Source organism: Ambystoma mexicanum, chromosome 2q (genome assembly GCF_040938575.1).
Source record: "Ambystoma mexicanum isolate Mex_15411 chromosome 2q, UKY_AmexF1_1, whole genome shotgun sequence".
In the NCBI taxonomy this organism is placed as follows: domain Eukaryota; kingdom Metazoa; phylum Chordata; class Amphibia; order Caudata; family Ambystomatidae; genus Ambystoma; species Ambystoma mexicanum.
The window spans coordinates 1,085,194,410-1,085,222,238 of NC_090924.1; the positions used below are offsets into that span (position 1 = coordinate 1,085,194,410).

Consider the following 27,829-nt stretch of genomic DNA (forward strand, 5'->3'; position numbering starts at 1 on the left):
CTGGCAGGTGCCCCACACTGCTGGGGGGGGGTGGGTGTGCAAGGGGACATGAGTGGGGGCCTGCTGGCAGGTGCCCTGCACTGCTGGGGGTGGGAGTGCAAGTGGACATGAGTGGGGGCCTACTGGCAGGTGCCCTGCACTGCTGGGGGGTGGGTGTGCAAGGGGACATGAGTGGGGGCCTGCTGGCAGGTGCCCCGCACTGCTGGGGGGTGGGGGTGCAAGGGGACATGAGTGGGGGCCTGCTGGCAGGTGCCCTGCACTGCTGGGGGTGGGGGTGCAAGGGGACATGAGTGGGGGCTTGCTGGCAGGTGCCCCGCACTGCTGGCGGGTGGGTGTGCAAGGGGAGATGAGTGGGGGCCTGCTGGCAGGTGCCCCGTACTGCTGGGGGGTGGGTGTGCAAGGGGACATGAGTGGGGGCCTGCTGGCAGGTGCCCTGCACTGCTGGGGGTTGTGGGTGTGCAAGGGGGACATGAGTGGGAATTGAGGGCGGGCCTGCTGGCAGGTGCCCCGCACTGCTGGGGGGTGGGGGTGCAAGGGGACATGAGTGGGGGCCTGCTGGCAGGTGCCCCACACTGCTGGGGGTGGGTGTGCAAGGGGACATGAGTGGGGGCCTGCTGGCAGGTGCCCCACACTGCTGGGGGCTGGGGGTGCAAGGGGACATGAGTGGGGGCCTGCTGGCAGGTGCCCCGCACTGCTGGGGGGTGGGTGTGCAAGGGGACCTGAGTGGGGGCCTGCTGGCATGTTCCCCGCACTGTTGGGGGGTGGGTGTGCAAGGGGACATGAGTGGGGGCCTGCTGGCAGGTGCCCCGCACTACTGGGGGGTGGGTGTGCAAGGGGATATGAGTGGGGGCCTGCTGGCAGGTGCCCCACACTGCTGGGGGGTGGGTGTGCAAGGGGACATGAGTGGGGGCCTGCTGGCAGGTGCCCCACACTGCTGGGGGGTGGGTGTGCAAGGGGACATGAGTGGGGGCCTGCTGGCAGGTGCCCCACACTGCTGGGGGGTGGGTGTGCAAGGGGACATGAGTGGGACATGAGTGGGGGCCTGCTTGCAGGTGCCCCGCACTGCTGGGGGGTGGGTGTAAAAGGGGACATGAGTGGGGGCCTGCTGGCAGGTGCCCCACACTGCTGGGGGGGGGGTGGGTGTGCAAGGGGACATGAGTGGGGGCCTGCTGGCAGGTGCCCTGCACTGCTGGGGGTGGGAGTGCAAGTGGACATGAGTGGGGGCCTACTGGCAGGTGCCCCGCACTGCTGGGGGGTGGGTGTGCAAGGGGACATGAGTGGGGGCCTGCTGGCAGGTGCCCCGCACTGCTGGGGGGTGGGGGTGCAAGGGGACATGAGTGGGGGCCTGCTGGCAGGTGCCCTGCACTGCTGGGGGTGGGGGTGCAAGGGGACATGAGTGGGGGCCTGCTGGCAGGTGCCCCGTACTGCTGGGGGTGCAAGGGGACATGAGTGGGGGCCTGCTGGCAGGTGCCCCGCACTGCTGGGGGGTGGGTGTGCAAAGGGACATGAGTGGGGGCCTACTGGCAGGTGCCCCACACTGCTGGGTGGTGGGTGTGCAAGGGGACATGAGTGGGACATGAGTGGGGGCCTGCTGGCAGGTGCCCCGCACTGCATGTGCAAGGGGACATGAGTGGGGGCCTGCTGGCAGGTGCCCCACACTGTTGGGGGGTGGGTGTGCAAGGGGACATGAGTGGGGGCCTGCTGGCAGGTGCCCCGCACTGCTGGCGGGTGGGTGTGCAAGGGGAGATGAGTGGGGGCCTGCTAGCAGGTGCCCCGCACTGCTGGGGGGTGGGGGTGCAAGGGGACATGAGTGGGGGCCTGCAGGCATGTTCCCCGCACTGTTGGGGGGTGGGTGTGCAAGGGGACATGAGTGGGGGCCTGCTGGCAGGTGCCCCGCACTACTGGGGGGTGGGTGTGCAAGGGGATATGAGTGGGGGCCTGCTGGCAGGTGCCCCACACTGCTGGGGGGTGGGTGTGCAAGGGGACATGAGTGGGGGCCTGCTGGCAGGTGCCCCACACTGCTGGGGGGTGGGTGTGCAAGGGGACATGAGTGGGGGCCTGCTGGCAGGTGCCCCACACTGCTGGGGGGTGGGTGTGCAAGGGGACATGAGTGGGGGCCTGCTGGCAGGTGCCCCACACTGCTGGGGGGGTGGGTGTGCAAGGGTACATGAGTGGGGGCCTGCTGGCAGGTGCCCTGCACTGCTGGGGGTGGGAGTGCAAGTGGACATGAGTGGGGGCCTACTGGCAGGTGCCCCGCACTGCTGGGGGGTGGGGGTGCAGGGGGACATGAGTTGGTGATCAGTGGTGCAAGCAGACAAGTGGCTTGGCTGGGGTGCATGGCCATGGTGGATGGGCTGCCTGCGGGACATGACCAGGGGTGCGGGGTAGTCCCCTGTGGTGTGGTCTGCCTGCAGGGGCCGTGGAGGGTGTAGAGGGAACACCTGGGAGGACCCACACTGCCAATTCACGTGTAGGACTCCCCGCGCACCCCCGAAATTCACGTACCCCGCTCTGACAGCTAAATCGCGTGTGAAACTTGCCGCGAACCCCTGAAATACACGTACCCCACTCGCACAGGGCCTATCGCGGGCGAAACTTCATGCGAACCCCAGGAATATTGGCCCTGCGCGAGCGAGCGGGGTACTTGTAGTTCTGGGGTAAAGCGTGAAGTTTTACACGCGAAAGGGCACTGTTGAGTCGAGTACGTGTATTCCTGGGGTTCGCGTGCAGTTTCACCCACGATTTGAGCAGGGTACGTGTATTACGGGGTTCGAGTGAAGTTTCACCCGCAATTTCAGCAGGGTACGTATATTACGGGGTTCGCGTGAAGTTTCACGCGCGAAAGGGCCCTGGTCGAGGGAGTACGTGAATTTCAGGGGTGCGCAGCAAGTTTTACACGCGAAAGGGCAACGCCCGTGCACAATACGTCACAGATGCACTTACGCGCTAAGGGCCTTTGGTCCAATGATATCGCGTACGTGTGCTGACGCGCTTACGCGCTAAGGGCCTTAATTCGAATTACACGCTGACGTGCAAGATTTTCACATGCCAAATTACTCCGTATCAAGCTGGCCACGCGTACACACACGGAAGACCACGCTTCTGCCCTGAAGGCCATTTTCCTGCCCCCCAGATCCCCGAGCACGCTCCCACCAGCCATCTGCTGCTGCCTGTCTGCCTGCTGCCCACGTGCCCTGCTATTTGGTGCCTGCATGTCAGCCATCTGCAGGGGTCCAGTTGCTGTGTCCACCCCTGCTGGAACAGAAGACTCCCGACTGGGATTCCATCGCTCCACAGCCCAGCCCCAGGACCCAGTTGCCCACCCACTCCTGCCTCTGGCGTTGCCATGTCGGGCACATCTCCATCTGGCACCACTGGCAACCCCCAGCCAGAGAGGCAGAGGGCCACCAGCTTCACTGCCACCGAAGTTGGTGTCCTGGTGGAGCATGTCCTGGGGCATTATGATGCCCTCTTCAGAACAAGACGCGCCAACAAGGAAGGACGGACCAGGATCTGGACGGACATCGTGACTGCCATCAACGCGGAGGGGGTGGCAGTCCGCGAATTCCATCATGTCAAGAAGCGCTGGGACGACTTCAGGTCCAGGACCCTCAACAAGGCCCGGCGCCTCGCGGAGGGGGGCCGGGTTAGCCTGAGCAACATCCAGATGAGGCTCCTGGAACGCGTAGGCCCAGCGCTCCACGCCCAGATCCTTCGGAGGCAGACCCGTCTGGAGTTGAGCGGTAAGTGGCCAAGCATTGCTGTATGACACAGGGCATGTTGCAGTGTGCTGGTAGTATGATACTTGCCTGTATGTGTGACATAGGCCATGTATGGATATGTGTTTGCAGGGACATCATGGTCATGCATGTGGGACCAGTTATGTGTGAACCACATGGTAGGTGCATGTGTTTTAATGCAACATGGGGACCTCTATGCAGAATGCACACCTGAAAGCATGCCAGTCTCTGTTCCTGGACATGGAGGGGGGATGAGGAATGGGTGCTGATGTCATATACATGTATGGTGCACATGTTTGTGTGTGTGTGTGCGCCAGAGAAGTGTGTGTTTGACTTTGAAACGCCATGGATGCATGTGACTTTGAAGGCAACATCTTGGTTTACAGGGGCCCTTGTACATGGGTGTTGATGTTGATTGCAGGCGCCGGGAGTGTTTCTGCATGTGTGTTGCATGCATTGACCCATGTGTTGTGGAAGGACAGGATGGAAGTGACATTTGACAGTGCCACTCATGTGTTATTGCTTCCTGTCTATGGTATTTTGTGCTGTACCCTGATGCTTGTGTTCTATGTCTCCCTCTACGCAGCGTCAAGTGAAGAAGAGGGCGGAGACGGCGCTGTGGAGCCAAGCGGCGGGGATGCCTCCACCGGGCGGCGACGCATGGCCCAGCCACCCTCCCAGGAATTACTATCATCCGGGAGCGAGGGGGCTGGTGCCGCGTCTGCCACAACGGCTGTGGCGGAAGGGCCGGGTGAGCCCCCACAGGGGCTTCCAATGGCAGAAGACGGTGTGGAGACATCCAGGTTGGTGGTCTCCACAGAGGATAAGGAGCCCGCTACTGAGCCGCACATGGGGCCTGGTTCGGGTAGTACCACTGGTGAAAGTGATGCAGTCCAGGGCCAGGGTCAGGAGGCAGCACAGGTCACAGCGGAGGGGCCTGTGCATGTCGCTGTCCTTGACCCTGTGACTGCACCATCATGCAACAGCAGGCAGCAGGGAGGCCCTGTCCCAGGCCCGTCCGCAGGTAGGGGAGAGTGCCATATCACCTGCCTCTCCACTACCTGCGGGCGAGGTGTCCCGCGACCGTATGGGATCCGTCCTGGTGGGTGTCGCGTTGCGCACGCGTGTCATTCGTGATGACGTGCGTTCTTCCTGGCGGTCCTCTGCTGCTATGTGGAGGCAATGTGCCTTAACAGAGACACTGCATTGACATATCTACATTCATGAGGCGTTCAGGCGCATACGAGACAGCTCAGGTAATGACAGTTTTGTATGCATATGTTCAGTAAAGATAAAGACAAAGATTGTGGCACACATAATGGCACTAATATACGCATTATATATTTTTTCCTCTTTTTTATGGGATGGAACTAATCTCAATGCTGGTATGTACATTTATTACATACATTTGTTATATATGTATTCTGTTAATTTATGTTGTAATTTAGCCCTGAAGATGGTGCTAGACACCAAAATGCATTGGCAAGAGCTGTGATTTTGAGTAGAGGGATTGGGAAAACGCCTAATGCATTGTGTGATTTGAACACAATCTCCTGAGTAAAAGCTATGATAAACCAAGTGACTAAAATCGCATTTTTTTGGAAGAAATAAATCAAATAATTCCACGAATTCTTCAAAACCCAATTAACGAATTTAACAAAGAATGGAATTGAGCTTCAAGTACTGAATTTAGCCTCATTATACGAGGCAAGCAGTGAGTGCTGGGTGTTACAGGGTGGTTTCCACTCTGTTTTTCAAATCATTACAGGTATTAAGGCACGAGTGTCATTGGACCTTTTTTCGACCCAGTGAGCTCCATTTAAACAAAAAAATGTTTTGGAACAGTACGAAATTTGAGAACTACATGAAAATATAATACTGTTCGTGGTGCCCACCTATTCCACATTCTGAACTTCCCGCGCACCCCAGTAATACACGTACCCTGCTGAAATCGCGTGTTAAACTTCCACGCACCCCAGAAATACACGTACCCTGCTGAAATCGCGTGTGGACCTTCCCGCGCACCCTAGTAATACACGTACCCTGCTGAAATTGCGTGTTAAACTTCCCCGCACCCCAGAAATACACGTACCCTGCTGAAATCGCGTGTTAAACTTCCCCGCACCCCAGAAATACACGTACCTTGCTGAAATCGCCTATGCCACTTCCCGCGCACCCCAGTAATACACGTTCCCCACTCAGCGTTTGCTGTTTGGCAGCCCTGTATACTAGTCCAGGGTTAGCGCAGCCCTTTGCGCTGATTTGGGAATTTTGATGGCTTTTCCTTGCGCGAGGCTGGTCTTGGGGGCGTAACTGGCGCTGCTGCAGGGTCGCTGCGCCACGGCTGGTTTTGGAGGCTAAAATCCATGAATACGCTGTGCGCGGATATCGATTTTAGTGCACGCGGCTGGCGCAGACATTCGCACGCGCACACTGTGCGCCTGCCGCGTGCGCCACTTTTGTGCGAAATTCTATGAATTACCCTGAAAGTGACCCTGCCTACTGCACGGCTGCACAGCAAACAGCCAACAGTCACTTAGGAATCACTTGTGAAGCGCGCGCTGAAGCGCGTACACAAGGTAGTTGTAGGAACGCTGGAAAAATGGGCGGGTGCAGGAGGAGCCAATACAATCTGCAAACAAAAGCAATAGAATCGCCGTATACAGCGTAGAAAAGTTCAAAAGTTCATTCAAAACGTTGAGAAAAGTTCATCACAGGCGCAGGGGGCGGGGCATACCATTCGCTCCAAGGCACGTCACACGGTCGCAGTCCCTGAAGCGAAGACCAAAAAGCCAAGGAAGCCGGCAGCACAACAGCCAACAGTCAATTAGGAATCACTTGTGAAGCGCGCGCTGAAGCGCGTACACAAGGTAGTTGTTGGAACACTGGGAAAATGGGCGGGTGCAGGAGGAGCCAATATACTCATTCGCTCCAAGGCACGTCACACGGTCGCAGTCGCTGAAGCGAAGACCAAAAAGCCAAGGAAGCCGGCAGCACAACAGCCCACAACAGCCAACAGTCACTTAGGAATCACTTGTGAAGTTTATTACTTATATAATTCCTCCCTGCACCCTGTCTGATGTGGCCAAGCAGCTCTCCAACTTGTTAAAGGAGGGTGGCACTCTCAGAGACTGTGCACCACACTGCCCCCAGGTGGCTACAACAAGCACTGCACTTGCAGCTAACTGCGTGCAAGCAGAGGGAGCTCCCCACCCTCATAAGGCTGCCCGCCGCCTTACTCAACCCGGCCACCGACTCACAGATGGCAGGCAATGAAACGCTGCTCTCCCCCCGGTAAGGCGTGATCCCGTACGGCGTTCACCGCACCCACCCAATCCCTGTCTAAGAAACGGGCCACTGGTTGACAACGAAGAAAAAACAAAAACAAGGAGGCGAAAGTGGGGCTGGCTCAACGGAGCACCGTGGGCCAAACCTCCACCTTTTCAGGTAAGTGAGAGTGTGCCTGTGCTGCGGCCAAAACAATCCAAGGAAGAAACAGTTGTACGTACCCCCCTACCCCCCCACCCCTTCTGAATGAGACCACAAGCAACCCCAGACATGGTTTTGGCTCATTGGTCATTTTAAGTGTGGTGTAGCTTTGGTCTCTAGGCAGAGCAGATGTGTGGCGCACATCTGGGTATACTTGTCCCACTCTGGGTGACATTAGCAAAACTAAAGGGAGATAGCTGGAAGGTTTTGACATTGGTTTTCAGCCTGCCAAGCTATTACAAAAGTGGAAAGACCGTACGCAAACCGAGCTTGGGCCCACCGCAAAATAGGCAGCCCAGCCCAAGCTGCTAGGTCACAACTCTTCCGCAAACCCAAATATGTTTCCACCTCATTTGGCATCGTCAGTGAGGTGTAGCTTGGGTCCGTAGGCACAGCAGGCTTGAGACCCAAGTCTGGGCATACATGACAGAGTCAGGGTGAAATTAGCAAAACAGGAAGGGCACCCTCTGTCTCGTCGATGATATTGGATCTGGCACTACAGCACCTTAGCCTGCATGATTAAGGAAAACAGGAAAATTGATGATAAAAGCCGTTTTGGGAAAGAATATAAGCAAGCTGTTTGCAAAAGGACCCCGTTTAGTGGTTTCAAACCCCAATAAATCTATCCAAAAAGAGGAAATACTTTTAAAATGTGGTATTATATTAAGGTGTAAAGTACATTTGGCAAAACACTCTCTCCCAGATCCTTCAACAACCTAAGAAAGAGCCTTTTTAATTTGAGTCTTGTAACAGATTCAAAACTCAGGGGTAGGTTGAGGTGCAGGAGTCTATGGGTGGAGGCAAGGGGAAGCCACTCGCTCGTTGATGTGACCTCTAGAGGCCAGATATGGTGGATCCCCCTGACCCTCTCCCTCATATCCAGTCCTATGTGTTGGAGCACCAGAGTTAAGGTCCTAGACCAGAGGGAAACATACAGGGAGAGAGCCGAGGGGTAGGGAACTACAATACTCAGAATGCATTTATCGTTGACTCTTTATCCAGAAACGAACAGGAGAATTATGTCCCGACTCGCTCTGAAAGCCAAAGGCGAGTGTCTTGCGATCCCGCCCATGACTCATTTCTGCAACTCACTCGACAGCTATACAATCATGTTGGTGCCATAGAAAGATCAGCATTTGGGAAACAGGAGAACCAACCATAAATCCGCCATTACATTATTGTCTGGCCTCAAAATGCCAGCATCTGTCCTTAAGCACTCTGCCCACGCGCTCCCAGCTAACCAGTCTATTAGTGAGCCCAATATTCAAAGAACATCAAACCAGATGAATCAGTTCCTGTGCTTGCACAGACAACTGTCTCCAGAGGCCTTGATGCTCATTAAAGGGACAGCAAGAGTTAACCTTGACAGAAGATTCTTTGCTCTTGCATAGCTCTCATCAAGAAGATGCAGCCTACCTCTGTAAACCGTAGTCTAAAAAAGCTGGCTCCCTGCCCATCCCCTTCGCCTCCCAATCTAATTCATCACTGGTATCTCTTCGGCTGCTGTGATCCTAGTGTTAGGTTTTATTTGTCCGTGTTTACATCTTCATGACTTGTTTCTGCTGATATTTCTGACCACATGCCGCGCTGTTCACCTTTGTGAATATGGGGGTCTGTCGGAGAGCCTGAGTACCTAGGTAGTGGGGAGTGCTCTGGCCAAGTCTGGCAACTCATTACCCTTCAATACTCTTTCAAGTCAATGACATTCCACTGTACATCTATCATCCCAGCACTTTCTGCATCTGCGCTGCATGCGTGACTGAGGACACCCACACCTGTCCCACCCAGATGACCACAGACCACTTGTCTTCCCGAGGCACCTCGCAATCTCCTGAGGAAGTGTTTGAGAGGTGAGAGGTCAGTGCTGGCCGACATGAGATTGTGTTTGATATAGAGACTTCAAAGTCTGGCACCACATGAAATAAAAGAGAACACACAAGGCCTTCAACCAGTTCTATCTCCCAGGGATAATCAAGAGATGAGCTATCTTATCCTAAGTATTTGCAGAGCATTTTAGAGGACTTAAACAGTATAAAAGGTGGCCAAATGAAAATGGCAGTGATGGATTTAGGAATTAGACCGGGGAGCATGGGTGTTGGTACTTGGAAGGAGTGTCCCGTCTCCTGAACGCTCGCTCTTGTGTGCTCTGGTCTCCCTGAAAGCAGTACTGCGAGCATAGCTCTTGCTGCATACTCTGCTTCCTGGAGGGGGCGGAGCCTATCCTGGACACGTGATGGATCACGTGACTTTTATTCAACACAAATTGCCGGCCCAACCACCCTTGCGGCGTTAAGCCCTGGAGGCTGTAAGGGCTGGAGTTTCTGTTTAGCTGTTTGGCTGTGACCTGTGTCCTTGTCCAGCTGACATATTATTTACCAACAGTGAATCAGTGAGTATCTTAAGCCTGGGTCTCAGTCTCCCCTATCGGTCGCTCTAAGTTATATCAGTCATTAGGGTGAGGGGGGAGAGTCGGACTCTGGCAGCTCCTTAAGCTGTCGGGCATTCCTTACCCTGTGACTTCGGACCTACTCGGACACTTGCAGATGTGTGGGACTCTTGGACCTTCATAAGCTTTATATATCACTATTTAATTGATATTTAATAATACAGCTCTCCCTATGCATTTCCTGATTTTATTGTAAGATTCATATCTGTGTGTTCTAATGTATTTTAGTGGTAATTTTTATTAACTTTTACCTATTGATTCAACTTAGTTACCACTTCTATTCAGTGCATTTTCTTTTAAATATTTCAGTTTCATTTTCTCAAACTGCATTCTATTTGTCTGTGATACCGATTTTATCTATTTACCAGTGAGATTTTGCCCCTGCTACCTAGAGAGTTGTTTCCTCTGCTGCTACTTTTTTCTTTTCTTGAGTTCTTAGGCACATCCCCCCTTTTTTGGATGACACGTAAGGGTCTCAGGAGTCAGTCAGTTATGGAGGCTACTCTGGACTCCATGCAATCTGCTATGGGGGTCCACTCACCTGATCCTAAAGAAGTTACCCTCCCCTTGAATTCTTTTCCTATGTACTTGGGTAAGCCCCCTTTCATACAGGTGCTTGATTCTTTGGACTCTACTGTTTCAAAAAGCACTCTCCACACTCAAATCCACTCTCAAGATAGGAGTGAGGTATTTAACATCATGGGCATTATTCCAAGTACTCTAGATGACAATAGCTGTATTTTCAATGGAATCCAGGATATTTCCATTGATGCTCAGGAAGAACGTCTAGCAGCTACTGCAGCCTTGAATTTGGATGATGTTGGCAGTTCATTAAAGGCGAGGCCCTGTTTCGATTATTCGAATAATAATATGGTGAATACTATCCATCTGACTCCCATCTCGTCGCAATCAAAACTGCCTCTGTCAGGCTCCATGGTGGATGGTTCTGGTCCTAATTCTATAAAACCTTCTGCTGCCCCTAATGTCGTTACTGCCCCGCAATCTTCCGTATTAGAGGGTAACAATAACCACACTATTTCTCCCTCCAATTTACCTGTGGAGGTGTCCTGTTTTGGTGGGATGGTTGATCATACCTCTTCTATTCAGGTGAACCTCTCTGTTTCCTCTGTTGGAAACTCTGTCACTCCTACTATGACATCTACAGTTTTCAAAACACCTCTAATGAAACTGCTGTTTAATACTCCCAAAATAAAATCTAAAATGTGTACATTAGGTGAACCAATTCAGGGGAAAAAAATCTCCAATTATTTTAGGAAAAGAACAGCAACCAGTAACCTTATTAAACCTCCTCACTCAGCTTTGACAGTGGCTACTCTGTATCATCTGCATTTGGCAGATGTAGTAAAGAAATTAGAGACTGATGATCCTGCACACAATGATATTGATGATATCAGTATTATTGAATGTGCAGACAAAGCAATAGCTGAGAGTGAGCTAGAACCCAATCCTACTGATACTAACAATGGTACCAAACAAACTTGTGATGCTTCGTTCGTGGGTTCTCCCTCTGAACTCACAAATGTTATCGATGAGTATACAGAGAAGCAAAACTAGCTAAGAGAAAGGGTTCTACTGCCAGATATGAAAAAGGAACATGCCAGTGATTCTATACTTCATCATACTCTCAAAGAGGCCCGACGAAAGGATAAGACTGACTCAACCTACAGTCTCCGCCTTGAATATGGTGCTAAGCTCCTTTGTTAGTCTCTATGACAATATCTGGGCAGAGGTTGGATCTCATTCTCTTCTACTTTATGAAATCTACGCGAGGTTAGAGGGACTTAATAGGTTTGAAGAGTTGGTGAAGATCATTAGGAAAGATAACCCTTCCATAACTAAGTTTTGCCCTGAATCTGCTGTGCCAACTCAATTAATATGATTGGGGGGTTAATTTATAGGGACCCTAATGTGGAAAGGGCCAGTGCTTCTGGGGAAGATTCAAATAAGATCTCTTTCTCAACCTCCTCACTCTGTCCAGAGAAGGGAATATGTGCTCAAATTCTGCCTATTCCCTCTCTGAAGAATGAGGGAGTCCCCTTGGTTCACGTCTTAGGTGTAAAATCACCAATTAACCCTGAAAAGGTGACCCTCACTACTCCCTCGGGAGAAGTCCTAGATGGGTTGTCGGCCTATTCTCCTGGTCCTTCTCTTCCCATGCTTGTTTGCGATTCCAATACACTAGAAAATGGTAAACAACACAAGGGAGTTAGCGGTGTCCCTCCTTTAGACCCTAAACCCCACCTTAATCTGGAGAAATCTTTTGATTTCATTGATCTTATTAAAGAAGCAGTACTCTTAAAGGAACATTATTCAACAAATTAAGAAAACTACAAACCAGAAAAATATGAAAAAATTAAACTAATTTACTAATCAATTTTTTCAAAATCTGGTTTTGCCAACTGCTTTGCCGCTCGTAACCACTAATACCCCTTCCAAGGGGGTTCATATTTCAGTGGAAGCAGTAGTACCTACCACTGTTACTCCTAATGCTGCCCCTGTTCCCACTGCGGCTACTTTAATGCCTACTAATATAGCTGTAGGCAGTCAGACAGATTCATTGGTAACTACTTCTGTGCCGAGTGACAATATTGCCCCTGTGGTTGCGGGGAATGTTGTTCTGGTTGAGGATACCCATGCTATTTGTAATCCTAAAGTAATCCCAATGCTTTCTGAGCCTATAAATAATAGTGCTCCAGTTACTCTGAATGCTCAAATAGAATGTAATACCGTGGCTTCCTCTCCGATTACAGAGTGCCTTACTATCCCTGGTAATCTGTTACCTTGTTCAAATTCTATTCATTTCCTCCCTACAACAACTCCCGTATCTGCGACCCTGGTTAATCTTGATATGCTGAAACAATTATTACAGGATCTCTATAGAACAAAGTCCCCCTTTTTGGTGGACGCTAACCTGACTTTAGGTTCAGCTCAGGCCACTGAGGCTACTAACAAGTTCTTCTATTACAGATGGTGAATTATCCCTCCCTCCTGAGGGACATATGGTCAAACAGACTCGGTTTTGGGGGACCGTGCTATGGGATTTAGGACAGTGGGGGATCTCTATGTTCCTAATATCTTAAATCCTGCTCAATTAAAGCCATGAAATGAGGGCTTTTTCAGTGGTCAGGAAAGATTCCCCGTGGGTCCTCATGTAACCCAAAAAAGGACCATTTTAAGGAGTGTAAGGGGTCCTGATTTGGAAGCTGACTCTCTAAGCCAATTCACTAAGTATATTGCAGATTCACTTCCCCAACCATTGGGGGATAAAGATCCATTAGAGATTCTGCAAATTACTAGTCTTTGGGGTCAGGATATGCCTATTTGTTTGAATCGTGGGAATATCCTGAACATTTTTAATCAATTGACACCTCTTTCTCTTATCTCTAGTTATGATATGGAAAGGATTTATTTCCCTTCTAAGGATCGTGCAGATCTCAGCAATATTGTTTTGAAATCAAGAGTGGTTCTGGACTTAATAATGGGTCAAAAAAAGGGCCTGATGCAGGTTGGTTTTGAAATAAGATTGCTAAAATCTAGTCAGTTCTCTGGTAAGCATGGAGGATCTGAGGAATATAGGGGAAATCTTACTATGGTCTATCATCCGGAAAGGGTCTTGCAGCCTCAACTAAGTCAATTTACGGCCAGAAACAATGGAGATGCCAGAAACTGGGCACAAGCCACCTCTGGCTTGTGGAAAGGAGCGTTCCCTTATGAGTCTGGACCCTGTAACTAATAATATGGCCCCTAATAAATGTACTCTTATGTCCTGGATTACCAGGGGAAATCTACATCTCTTAACTAATATCGACACAGCAGCTATGATCAATGGTTCTGACTGCTTCTATCTACAGGAGACCTGGCTGCTCCCCCCCCCTCTCATTGATGGTTTTGAAATGTATTCTCAAAATGCTAAACCTAGTTTAGGAGTGAGGGCTTCAGGGGGTCTCCTCATTGGGATAAGAGCTTCTCTTGGCCTTAGGAATGTGGTTCATTTGAAGACGCCATTTGGCATTTTAGCATTGGAGTCTGCTTCTGGAGAAGGCCTAGTTAATATTCTTATGATTAACATCTATTGGCATAAAGGCCGAGCTGCCCTTGAGCTTTTTTTGGAAAGTCTAACTGATATGGTTCTCGCTTGGAGATCTCTTAATACCAGCGGGAAAGTGAACCTGGCTGGTGATCTCAATTCTGACTGCTCCATATCATCTGAGGCCAACCATGCCGATCTGGGACAGGATTTGGAGGATGATAATCGGAGGGGTCAGAAATTTGCTTGGGGTAGATTGTGGAATCTTTCTATGGAATCGGTGGGTCTAATATGTTTGAATGGTTCCTATGATTCTACCTTCCCTCTTTGCCCTACTTGGCATAGAGGTCTGTCATCCTCTACTATAGACTATGTCTTCGTAGATCATTCCCTGTCTTCTCTCTCCTCTGAGGTCCAGGTCTCTTTTAACCCCTGGAGTGATCATGGGTCTCTGTTTCCTTCTTTCTTTCAACGGAGAAGCTGTCTTCAGGGGGACCACGACATCTAAAAACTGTGGGCCAAGGGACCGGGGTACGTTGGTTGCTGGCTAATATTAATCTCCTCAATTGTCAACTCATCTCTTCACTCAACCATACTTCGCTCCTGTGGAAACAAGTGGTTTTTAACACCCTACACTTTGACAGCTTCTTGAATGCTCTTCAAAGTAGCATCTATGACTCACTCAAGAAGGGTAACTCCAAAAGAGTTCATGCTCATAGGTTTGATCAGGAGCTGGCTAATGAAAATGTTCACACACGCAAACTTATTAGAGAAGCCAAACTGCTTGATACTGACCTGGATAATAAAAAAGTTAAAATTAAATCCAAACGTCAAAAATACAAAAACTAGTGCAATTCAAGAAAATCTAGTCTGTTGCAAAATGATGCAGAACTTATGTTAAGAGTTTTGGTTAAAAGGGATCTTAGGGCTTTTTGGGCTCTTTTCTCAGCTCAAGATCCCAATGCGGTCATTGATCAACTCAATGCAATCCCGGAGGTCCAATGGGTAGATCACTACTCCGAACTCTTTGGTAAAGGGGAAGAAGAGTTAGAAGTTTGTGCAACTCGGGAGGATGCACTTAATATTAGGTGGGAGCCCGCTATTGATTACGAGACAATAGTTGGGCTAATCGCCAAAGCTATTGTAAGCTTTTTGCTTCTATACTTCTTTCTCATCTCAATGTTTGGATCAAGGAGAACCATATTCTTCTGAAACAACAAACAGGCTTTAGGGTTGGCCATTCAACTAACTTAAATGGCTTTATTCTAACTGCCTTACAAAGCTTGATATGGGGTGGTACTCTTTATGTCGCCTCAATCTATTTGTCAAATGCATTCGATTTGGTTATCAGGTCTCGGCTTTAGGCAAAATGATCAAGGTGGGGGATCCCGGCAGGCCTTCTTAATCCAATTATGGCAATGTATGATAATTCGGGGGTCCATATAAGGATTGATTTAGAGGGAACCCTCTCTAGAAGAATAAGGACACGTATTGGGGTCAGACAGGGTTGTTCCTTAGCTCCATGCCTCTTTATTCTCTATTTGGCAGCTGTAGGGGAGTTTCTTGGAGATGCAGGTTTGGTGAGCGCAAAATTGGGGGATGTCAGTCTCTCGTGGTTGGCATATGCTTATGATTTCCTTCTCTTTGATCAGACCAAAGTGGGCTTGCAAAGACTCATATGCAATGGGCTAAAAATTAACCCGAGTAAAACCTGCATGATGGTCTTCTCCAAGGGGAAAAAAGGGAATAAACAAGTGTGGAAAATTGGCAGTGAAAACATTATGAGAGCACATAAAATCGTTTATCTGGGATTCCTTATTTTGACCCAACCTTCGGCTGCTGAACTAAGATGTTCACTCAGATATGAAGCACTCCCGCTTATTTCTCAGTCTATCAAGCTGGATAACGAGTATGGCAGGTTCTCCTTTAAGCCAGTGGTAGATTTCTTCAAGGGAAAGGTCATTCCGAAACAAATATATGGAATGGAATTACATTATTTGGATATCCTGACTTTTTGGGATATCCTTGAGGGTATTTACTGGAGAAAGATCATGAAACTTCCCAACTGCGTCCCGATAGGGGCTATAAGGTTCGAGCTGGGTCTAGTGTCTTTACGAGCCAGAATCCTTTGGAGGGTTCTGGCACGTTTCTCTTCCCTGCTCTATCCCAAATATGATACGCTTTATGATGATGTGGGTAAGACTCTCTTTTCAGAGGGATCCCTGGATCGAAACTTATTCCTTTTAAAATTCAGAGATCTCTGTGACAAGACTTTATTAGATCTGTCTACCGATAGGGATACTCTGTTGACTAATCCGAACGAAGTGAAAGAGCTCCTCTTCTGTTGTGAATGGAATGATACCTTGGAGAAACTCCATTCCTACCCATTTCTCTGTGACTTACAATTCGATCACAAGAAGAGAGGCTTCTTGTCTTTTATTTTGACACAATTCCCCAATCACTACTATCGTTCCCTCCTCTTGAAACTCAGATGGAACATTTTGCCTACTAAGGAGGCCCTATATAGAAGGAAGGTGATTAGTGACTTGGATCTCTCTTGTCGTTTCTGTCACAATCCAGGGGTTATTGAATCTGCCCGCCACCTTTTTTTAGACTGTGTAGCACTGAAAGAACTTAGGGCACTCTATTTAGGCAGATTCAATAATCTGGGACTTCTGGGGGCAGAAACTTTTATCTGGTCAAACTGTCTCTCTATTTCTAATATTACAGAGGGACTTGCGGTTGCAGGATTCATCAAATCGTTAGATTTATATGCACCTTTCTGATTAATTACTTGTATGACGAATTTCTCTATTTATTTATTTGAATTGTCTGTTTAATGAATGTACTGTATATGTATATAAATTTGACATTCTTGATTTCTTGTTATGCGAGGGGGAAGTATGACCTGGAATTTGTACTTGGTCCTAACTATGCACTGATTTTATTGGCTTGATTTATGTTTCCTACTTTTTAAAAAAAGGGATCTTAGGGCTGTGCTGTATTTTTAATCTATTGGAATGTATGTATATATACACTTATTGTTTTTCTTTTTATTAGATGCAATTGTAAAGGTTTCTTATGTAAACCATATACAACAAAAAAAAGACTTGGTGAGCTGGTGCAGGCAGAGAGAAGGAGTGAGGGGAGCTGACTGCTGGGCTGTGTAGCCTAGTCCTTGAAGTACATTGGTAAAGGCTTACTGGGGGCTATAAACCACGTCCTGGCCAGAGTAAAAATATTGTGATATGAAATCTGATTGCAAGCCTGCTAGTGGTAACATCCCAGAGCCTTGAAGGAGCCAGAGAGCCATAACTAGGAGAAGCTCAATCAGATTCTGTAGTTGGCACGTGCCAAGGTGCCAGGCAGTTACTCTGTTGAAGCAACACAGGCCCGATGCTTCAGTGGGCTCAAGCCCAGGAGGGCAACCCTTATCTTGTGCGCTAGAATAACGTCACCTGCACAGTACCCCCACCAGGGTGGGGGCAAGATATTCCTGCTGGACCAGAAGGTTATAACATCTTAGCCTGCAAGATTACCAAGGTTACGAAGGAGCAACCAAGTAAAATCCAAGAAAGCATGCTGGGGTGCTATGCATACCCTGTGGTTGAGTGCTTGGGGAAAAGTAGCATGCAGGGGGATGGCACCCTGAACCTGTGTTTTCTTTGTAGATAGTGCATTGGTCTTGGACTGGGACCCTTATCCTCTTAGATGTGGACTTGCAATGGTTTTGTTGCAACTTCATCATGACACTATTGGGTACGAGTTATTCCCTCCCCTGAAAACATTCCACATTTTATTCATATGCACTGTGAATGTGTACTCCAGACCTATTTGGTACCATTGTGTATTGGAACTACAGAATAGGTTTTGAGCACACTGATATACTTGGCTATTGTCCGTACCTTAGCAGACTGAGACATACAGCAGTCTATTTATATTGCAACATACTGAGAATGAAACTAAGCTCTTAATGAAAAAGAAATCCTGAGGAGCTGGAAGTTTCAGAGGAAATTGTTGATTGACAAACGGCTTAACGAGTTGGCATTCCTCACAGCAGACCTGCTCGTTAGATTTGAAGTCCAGAATAATATTTCTCAGAACACCCCCACTACACTGCATTGTAACACTTCCTTCACAGACTTAACTATTTTTGTTGCCCTAGACTACCTCGTCTTCTCCTCCCCCTTCAGTGTAGTTGACATAGTAGAACATATTTCTGAATGTTAGTCGTCTGGTTTATTAATATAGAATGCTGAACATAGCAAATTATTATTTAGAATGTGTGTATACGGTTACCTTTTGCATTTTATAAATTGCATCACGTTACCTTTTTTTTTAAAGCAATAAACAATCACACAAATAATACATTTAGTCTTTCCGAAAGACGTTAGCTGCATTTACGCACCCAGTTAGGCTTCTATCTAGCCACATTTTCTGCATAGAAATGCATTTTCCATCTCTGTCTCTAGTAACCATTGCAGATTTTCTTTCCAGCACTTGCTTCATTAACTTAAATTGGAGAGGCTATTGGGCAACTGGAATATTTAATGATGCTTGGTTAATCATTATGTTGCCCTTCAGATGTTTTGAACTAGAACATCCTTGATCCCTCGCCACTGACAATGCTTGTCTGCACTAATGGGAGTTGAAGTACAAAACATCTAGAGGTCCACACAATTAATAATACAAGCTTTCAGGAACATTAGCTTCTTTTTCTTCCTGTCTGTTTCGTTCACTAAATAGAACTTGCATGACAGGGCCATGTTTAATTTAAAAGCCTGGCCCTGTATAGTCCATAGACATGTCTGTGAAATTGGCTCACTTTCTTTACGCTTCTTCTGACAATGAGATATTTTGGGCATAGATCTTGAAATGGAATTCTGTGCTCTTTATGTGGAGTATTCATTCACTAGGTCTTTTAATGCCATTATTCTTTATCACTTTCAAACAGATTTATCACTTTATGAAAAGTAATACTTTCTAAACCCTGGCACAACTTACTTGTCCGTTTCAATGGTTTTAACTTCATCCTCCAGGAGTCGGAGCTTCTTGCAGAAAAATTCAAAGTTTTCTAGCGGGACTTCAGAACAAATTAACTTGAAGATCTTCTGCAACATTTTTCCTACAGAAAGAACATGGCAAATGCATGTCAACACTTTTGACAACACAATATAGATAAAAAATACTTTTTCCAACTCATTTTAGCTCCATTCGTAAACCATTAAAAGTAGATGATGGGAGAGAGGATTCAAATACCTGGTGGACAGACCGCTGACTGAAGTGGCATCACACTGCTGTAGAGAAAACTTACAAAGGAATACAAGGCATACATTAATTTAGAAAAATGGATTTGTAGAAACTCTAAACAAAATAAAGATGAGCTATCCAACCTAAATGATTAGCAATTTTTGTATCGCTATTTCTAATGGCGCGAGAAGTTAATTGCAACAAGACCCCAATAAAGACTCAACAATTTGTGTGTGTGTGTGCCATTTCTTCTTATTAAGTTTGTCAGAACATTTAGCCATTGCTTGGCATAAGCGTGCACAGCTACCAGTAATTTCTTGGTTTAAAACTGGGGAAAACACTTTTAAAGTCAGGTAGGACTAAGACAAGTGTTGAGATGTGCTTGGTGTACATCTGCTCTTTTTAGGAGAAGCAGGCCTTAACTCATCATCCGCGCCACCAGACGTCTAGGTTTTATGCTACAAAAAATTAATTAACATCCTTTTCGGATTTGACCTCTGCAGGAGAAGGGTCCTGCTTCTTAATGCAAATTAGTGTTTCAACAGTCAGGGATGCCCGCCAGTCAGTTTTGAATTGGTTTATACAAGAACATCAGCGTTTTACAACTGCATTGGACACAGGGAAAGCCCTCAAGATGTTTATGAGCTTCATGAGCTGGAGATATGAGGTGCCATACAGGTGTGCCCGTTTGAACCAGATCTCTTTTGGTGGCATTTTAGAAAGGCTGTTATGAGCAAACACTTTAAACTCTTGCCACTGAGACAGAATTGTTCCAGGACTTTCTACTGAAAAACTTAATGCAATGTTTATTACATTTCTAAAACCCTACAAATACTACTAGCGAAAATGATAGCATAATGCAACAGCCAGCAAGGCAAGTGAAAAGAGGCTACTCTGCTGCAGTCACATCCTTGAGGGACTGGCTAGCCAATAGAAAAAAGAGGCTGCGGAAATCACCTGGACCAGCAAGCTCCATGCTCTAATTGTTGCATGCCAAATGAGCTTTGATCTTCAAATGCAGTGATGACACACAGGCTTGTGTCTACGCACATTGTCCATTTACACCAACTACAGCGTTGAAGTTGCCCCCATGCAGCTATTGCAAATTCACTGAGACAGATGGTGGAACAACAAGGAAACACGGTACAGACCAGTGCCCCTCACATCACACTCAAACATCACTTTGTGTCACTTTTGGTCACTTTTGTCTGGGGAGAAACACAGAAAGGCAATGTATGCATTAGACACTAGGGAGTTGGTCAGATATAAAGCGCAGGAAGTAGAAATGGTGTAGAACTATCAGAATAGTTGGCATGTGGTAAATAAGTGAGGCATAGGGTGAGAGGAAATATGGGGAGACAGCAGCCTTGGTTAGGTGATAGCTGGGCACACAGGCAAATCTTGAAGACTGCAAAAGTTATAGTGGTTCAGGCCTGCCGGCTCTTACTGCATTGTTTATGAGGCTGGCTGCAAAAAGGTCACCGACAAAATACTGCTAGAAGTGCTAGAAGGAGGGGACGCTATTGCACAGCTTACTAAGATGGCGGCTGCCTGAAAGGCTCTGGCAACAGCGTTGTAACAACTGCTAAACATCCTGCCTGCCATCGCCCGGAACTTCCCCGAGACCTGAGGAGATGAAGTGGGAATAAACCAAGCACAAACTGGCGAACCTTCGAATATAACTGAAACCAAAAAAAGTGATGGGTGGAAGGTTTTGAATTCATCTGAACCACTGGCATTGCTCTGGGCAACCTTCCACACCACTGTTTTTTAGCCTGTCTGCGCCATTGCAAAAGGGGTCCAGCCATATGCAAATCAGTCAAGTACTGCCACTAATGGGAGCAGCTCTGCCTGAATTGCTAGGCCACGTCCCCTCTAGACGGAAACACAAACAACCCCAGACATGTTTCGGCCTTGTTGGGCCTCCTCAGAGAGGTGCAGCTTGGTTCCCTTATGGCGCAGCGAGCAAGGGACCCACGTCTGGGCATAACCTCTCTCACATAGGGAGACAAACTGAAACCCCCCAAAAACAAGTGATGGGTGGAAGGTTTTGAATTAATCTGAACCACTGGCATTGCTCTGGGCAACCTTCCACACCACTGTTTTTTTAGCCGTCTGTGCCATTGCAAAAGGGGTCCAGCCATATGCAAATCAGTCAGGTACTGCCACTAATGGGAGCAGCCCTGCCCGAACTGCTAGGCCAGATCCCCTTCTGCACAGAAACACAAGCAACCCCAGACATGTTTCGGCCTTGTTGGGCCACCTCAGCGAGGTGCAGCTTGGTTCCCTTATGGCGCAGTGAGCAAGGGACCCACGTATGGGCATACCCTCTCTCACGTAGGGAGACAAACTGAAACCAAAAAAAGTGATGGGTGGAAGGTTTTGAATTAATCTGCACCACTGGCATTGCTCTGGGCAATCTTCCACACCACTGTTTTTTAGCCTGTCTGTGCCATTTCAAAAGGGGTCCAGCTATATGCAAATCAGTCAGATACTGCCACTAATGGGAGCAGCCCTGCTCGAACTGCTAGGCCAGGTCCCCTCTGCACGGAAACACAAGCAACCCCAGACATGTTTCAGCCTTGTTCGGCCTCCTCAGTCAGGTGCAGCTTGGTTCTCTTTTTTTTAAAAAAGGAAACAGATAGGAACAGCATTCTGCACTATAACAGTCATCATCCAAAGAACTTGCGCAACAACTTGCCATATGGGCAATTTCTCAGAATCCGTAGGAATTGCACTGAAACAGGAGAATTCAAGATTCATGCCAGTAATCTACAACAGAAATTGGAAACCAGGGGATACCCCAAAAAAATTATTAAGAATACAATGAAGAGGGCCCTTTATACACCCAGAGAAACACTGCTTACTCCAAAACTACATGACTCTGCCACGGATAATACATTGCCCTGTATTTCCACCTTCGGTGCCAATATTTCTCAATTCAAACACATGATTAAAAATTTCTGGCCAATTGTACAACTTAATTTACCAGAGGAACCACCACCAAGGATGGCCCTGAAGCATAACAAGAATTTGAAAGGCCTTCTTACCCATGCCAGATCAAGACCAAAGTCCACCAGATCCACACTATGGAACATGCGTGAGATCCGAGGACATCACCCATGCGGCAGCTGCATGGCATGCAATCAAACACAAAAAATGAAATCATTCCTGATAGATGACAAGGAATGGGAACTTCGCCAATTCACAAATTGCAGAACATCCAATGTTATCTATATAATTGAGTGCACTTGTAAATTAAGATATGTGGGACAAACTTCAAGACCAGTTCTCAAAAGAATTGAGGAACACAAATCAAGGATCAGGTGCAAAGTACACACTGCACCTCTAGTATCACACTTCATGGAGTTCCAACATGCACATGATTCCTTTAAATGGTGGGTCATAGACCGAGTCCTGGATACCATTAATACCTCTAATGCTTTGAACTTTAAGGAGTCATGGTGGATATTTAAACTACAAACCTTGTCCAAAGGTCTCAACGAGGCAGCCCCTAATGATTCCTTTAGACTAATCGGCAGCAACAATCTTCACCATCTTGCATTTCCAGGCACTAAGCATGGCCTCCCTGCCCACCTAATCACAGATAGCGCAGAATGGTCACATGGACTTCCACGACCTTTTTTTAACCGTCATAGATACACACTGCATGGCTACCCCCGACCTATATTACACGGCAATCTGGTAGGGACTGACATTGCTCTCGGCAACCTTCCACACCACCGTTTTTTTGCCTGTCTGCGCCATTGCAAAAGGGATCCAGCCATATGCAAATCAGTCAGGTACTGCCACTAATGGGAGCAGCCCTGCCCAAACTGCTATGCCAGGTCCCCTCTGCACAGAACCTTCGAATATAATACTGCTGCCGAACCACATGAACGCGGCAAGCCGCGTGGCTGACTCCGGGCCGGGAGAGTGGGGGAGGAGCGGTCTGCCAGGAGAAATGGATCCGGTTACAGTGCTGGTGCAGCCCCGCCGAAATAATCATAAGAGTCGGGAGCACCCAGAAATAAGTACACAGCACTGAGGAGACCCGGGACCGGAGGAGAGTAACGCAGCGCGGGAAGCACAACTGAGGCCGGGGTGATGGCGGTTGGCACCGCCCTGTCAAACACGCGATCAGCAAGAGCTGCCTGAAAGTGGTGCCTCAACCGCACCGGGAGCCGGAGGTGAGCAACACAACTCTGTGGGCGAATAAGAGCCAGGTTACGACGCTCCAGCTAAGGTGCACTAACAACGGTGTCTGTGAGGGGGAGAGCGGACTCCGGACCTCCCCTTGTGGGGCAGGCTGGGTCACACTCCTGTTGCCGGCGGACCCCGGAGAGGCACAGAACAACAGCTGGACTTGACCCAGAGATTTACAGGCAGCCCCCCACTCCTACACCATTGTGCAACGCAACATCGCTGCCGGCGGGAGGAGGCAGCGAGCAGTGCTAGCTGGAGGCACCCGGTGGCTGGCGCACAGAGGCCACACTACATGCACATTGCAACACCGCAGGTGAATTCCCCCCATCCTGACATCGGGCTCCCAACCCGAGGGCAGGAACATTATAGCTGGATAGAGGTGGAGGGTGACGGGAGGTGGGATGTGTGAGAACTCATAAGGACACAGAGCATACAAACGCCCCTACCACTGCCGAGAGGATCTGCCGGCGAGCCCACACTAGCACATCGGTATTGGCCCAGGGTAAGGAAGCAGCGGGTGACCCCTTGGAGACTGGTGAAGGGAAGATACCAAAGAGGGCTGCGGGTGTGCCGAGCCCCGGGGAAAAAGTCACTCCTCCTAAACGCTGCACCAGGAGAGGGGACCCGCTGGCCTCCCTCCATCTTAGGGCGGGGTGCTGCGGCCACCCTGGGCCCGGAATCCTGTTGACACACGCAACACCACCAATATAGGAGACCGGCATTTCCCCCTGGGTCCGACCGGGCTGCAGTCTTAACGGCTCTATGCCTCAGTAAATGGAGCCTGATTCCACACAAACCTAGGCACTGGAGTAGCAGCTAGGTCGGAATACAAGACAAACAGGTCTGCCTGGCGGAGTGGGGACTCAACATCAGTCAAGCCAGCAAAGGAGTTCCGAACCATAAGGATACCGTCCGAAATGTCGGAGGAATAGGAGGAGAGTGAAGTTATTCTGGAGGTGAGTCTCCAACAAAACTATGCCGTGTCTGTGGGAGTTAGCCAATAGCTGCTCCCCGCCTCCCCAACTTCGTTCCCCAAGCAGCAAACATACCAACAAGCCATAGAACTGCAGGGGTACCTGAGGCATATACGGAAAGCCTGGGTTAAGCAGATCCTTCAGAACCCATGCCCGTGACACCCTGGTAACATCGGGCGGAAATTGATAACCCTCCACATAATGTAAAGCGGACACCACCTACAATTAAAGCAGAATCACAGTAGCTAAGCACCTCACGTTAATATTCTCAATCCCAAGAAACCAGCGAGGATGGCACAGTTCATGCGCCCAGAACAAACTCAGGCCATGACCTCTCCTCAACAATCCCTGGTGGTGGAGCAAGTGAATATGTCTGCCTTAAACCCGACACCACTAGTATTAAAGGGGAGCACCAATAGCCTGGGAGCCAAGATCGATGCCCTCACCTGTAAAGTGGTTGTCTCTGCAATACAAATAGAGAAGCTATGCGTGCGCATGGCGGAAGTGGAGCAGAGGATTGGGGACAATGAGGACAAAGTGGCATCTCTACAACACGAGGTGGCCATCCTGCAACAATCGGTAAAGAGAGTGACAGCTAAAAAGGAAGATTTGGAGGATGCTCAAGAAGAAACAACATTCGCATCTTGGGGGTCCCGGTGTCTACGCACATAGACAATATGGAGAAGTTTGTTTAACAGCTCCTAGTCGATATATTGGACAACCCACCACTGACAAGCATGTATATAGTAGAGTGGGTGCACCGCTCACTAGCGACAAAACCAACCGGAACATCCCATAATTGCCCAAAAGTTTTGCTACCGTGACAGGGATGCCATCCTCCAGGCTGCGCAGGAAAATAAAAAACTGAGGTGGGGCAGCACCTCCATACAGATTTTCCTGGACTTCAGTCCTGCGGTCCAAGCCAACGAAAGACTTTCCAGGCTGCAATAAATTTGCTACAAGGAAAATAAATAAGATATTCGATGATGTTTCCAGCTAAACTGCACGTGCAATATAAGAGTATGACTATGTTCTTCACTACACCGGAGACTGGGGAACGATTCGCCAAGAAATTACCAGAGCCCAGTGGTTCACCACGACATCCGCCCTGACTCTACTATGATATCCTTTGAAAACATTGTACATGCCCATTGGGAAAGGGCGTGCCAAACAGAGGTCTCTGGGGCGCCGGGGGATGGGTAGGACGAGTTCCACTTTAGCCGTTGCCACATGGAGTTCACCATCAGCCTGCAGTGCCCCAATTGCTGTGATCGCTGCAGCATTGCCTAGTTATGTTTAAAGAGGGGAAATTGGTTGGGGGGGCGGGTTGGGAGCTGGTAGGTTCTTGTTTCTGGCGTGGGTGGGTACAGGGAGGGGATGGGTTAAGGAATAGATGGGTTTGCCCAATGTTCACAGGTTATCCTAATGTAAGGAAGTTAACAACTCACACCAATCATAATAAGAGCACAGGTCTCGACAGGAGCAGGAACACAAACTCTGATCGCGCACCAGGTACCATACTAACTGCCTCTAATACACTCTGCATAATATGGCCACACCAGTAATAAGAGGGAAGCAATCACTCACAATAATGACCTGGAACGTGAGGGTACTCACAAACCAGAAAAAAGAGCTCCCCTTATAGCAAACTTCAGCAGAAATCATAAGGTTAACATATTGTGTCTACAGGAGACGCACTTGGCTCATGGCTCTCCCCTTCCCAAACTGGCAGGCTGGGGTATACAAAGATACTCCTCATCCTATTCTACACATTCTAGGGGAGTCGCTATATACCTCCATGGATCCCTACAATTTAGACTGCACAAACAAATCAATGACAAGGAAGGCTGGTACACAATACTAGCGGGAGAACTGAGTGGCACGAAGCTTGTACTTATAAATATAAATGCTCCCAATACGGACACTCTGGAATTTTTTTACCAGTGTGCCAAGCATATTCACAGATTCCAGGCCTATGAGAAAATCTGGGTAGGTGATTTCAATCTAGCCGTTACACTAGAAATGGACAGGTCGGTAACATCACAGCAGACTCTCCCCCAAGCAGCTAAAGCGTGGTCCACTATCGCCACGTATCACGATCTACACGACTTGTGGAGAGACGGTCACCCCACCTCCAGAGAGTACACCTTTTTTCTCTGGGGTACATTACAGTTCATCTAGGATTGACTATATCATGGCAACCTCCTCCATTGTCAGGAACATCACAGAAACCAGGATACTCCCCCGAACACTCTCAGACCACTCACCAGGAGAGGCCCATATCTCAGCTTTCACAGGCCCCCCAGTTAACTCCAATGGAGGTTCAGAGCCACAGCCTTGGAGGATGTGGCGTTCCTCGCCGAAATCAAGCAAGACATAAGGACCTATTTCCAAGCTAATGAATGGTCTGTGCATGCAAGGCACAAAATGGGAAGCTTTCAAAGTTTACATCAGGGGGTGCTGCATATCTAAAGAGGGGGTAGTCTTGAAGGCCCTTCGCAGATCCATGGATAGATTGGAAGACACTATTCAAGAGTTAGAGAACAGATAGGGTGAATTAGATACTCCTGAGACTTGCACGAGCGCAGGGATGAACACCGACAGCTAGCGGTCAGTGAAGAAAAATTCTTGGGTGACCCGATAGCAGCAGTTAGATACGGGAAGGGTGATCGGCCTAGCAGAAAGCTGGCATGGGCCATTAGACAAAGTGCCCCCATAGTGGAGATCACGGGCCAGAATGGAGATAGTGTCAGGGATCTTCAGCGGATAAACAAAGAATTCTGTGATTATTACAATCGATTGTATGCATCACGTCATACCACTGGGCATGACGCACTGACACAGTACCTAGATGAAATGGCATTGGGCTGGTTGGACCAGGAACAGGGAGACACGCTAAACGCTCTAATCACCGAAGAGGGGATCCGTGATGCAATAAAATTGCTCCCCAAGGGCAAAGCCCTGGGGCTGGACGGCATAACTGCTGAGTTTTACAAAGCATACGGAGAGGTGATAATTCCCCATCTCCTTGGTATGTATGAGGGGGCCACGGCAGGGGGCACCCTCTTGGAATCGACCAGGTCAGCGCTGGTAACCATTCCCCTGAAACCGGGTAAGGATTCCCGTCAGTTAGCATCGTACAGACCATTATCGTTAATCAATACCGATAATAAGTTATTGGCAAAAATGCTAACTGGGCGTCTGCTACCACACATGTTGGCGCTGGTCCTTCCCGACCAGGCCGGTTTCATCCCTGGCCGATCCACCCAGAATAACTAAAGACACCTATTCACTCTAATGCATAACGTGAATCCCGAGATCCCGATAGCGGTAGCGACTCTCGATGCTGAGAAGGCCTTTGATTCTGTTGAGTGGCCCTTCCTCTTTGAGGTGCTCAGGCAGTCCGGTTTCGGCCTCACATACATCAACTGGATCAGGCTGCTCTACACGGCCCACAAGAGCTGCAATATATACGAACAATGTGGTCTCGAAATACATCTTTCCCTCGAGGGGCACCCGTCAGGGCTGCTCCATTTCTCCAATCCTATTTGCCCTATCCATGAAACCCTTAGCGTGCCATATACGGGAGCTCCACGCACACCGGGAGGGTGGTATAAATGCAGTCCGCACTGTCATATCCTTATATGCGGATGACATTTTATTGTATGTTAAACTT

The 27,829-nt window shown here is 48.7% G+C and overlaps 1 protein-coding gene across 1 annotated transcript in view; it reads right to left on the reverse strand.

Annotated features, from left to right (window-relative positions):
- Positions 1 to 27,829, reverse strand: part of LRRD1 (leucine rich repeats and death domain containing 1) — a 502,180-nt gene that overhangs the window by 78,425 nt on the left and 395,926 nt on the right. Inside the window, exon 5 of the mRNA XM_069648429.1 lies at positions 18,728 to 18,848. Coding sequence (XP_069504530.1) covers positions 18,728 to 18,848 — 121 coding nt within the window. The remainder of the gene's footprint in view (positions 1 to 18,727; positions 18,849 to 27,829) is intronic.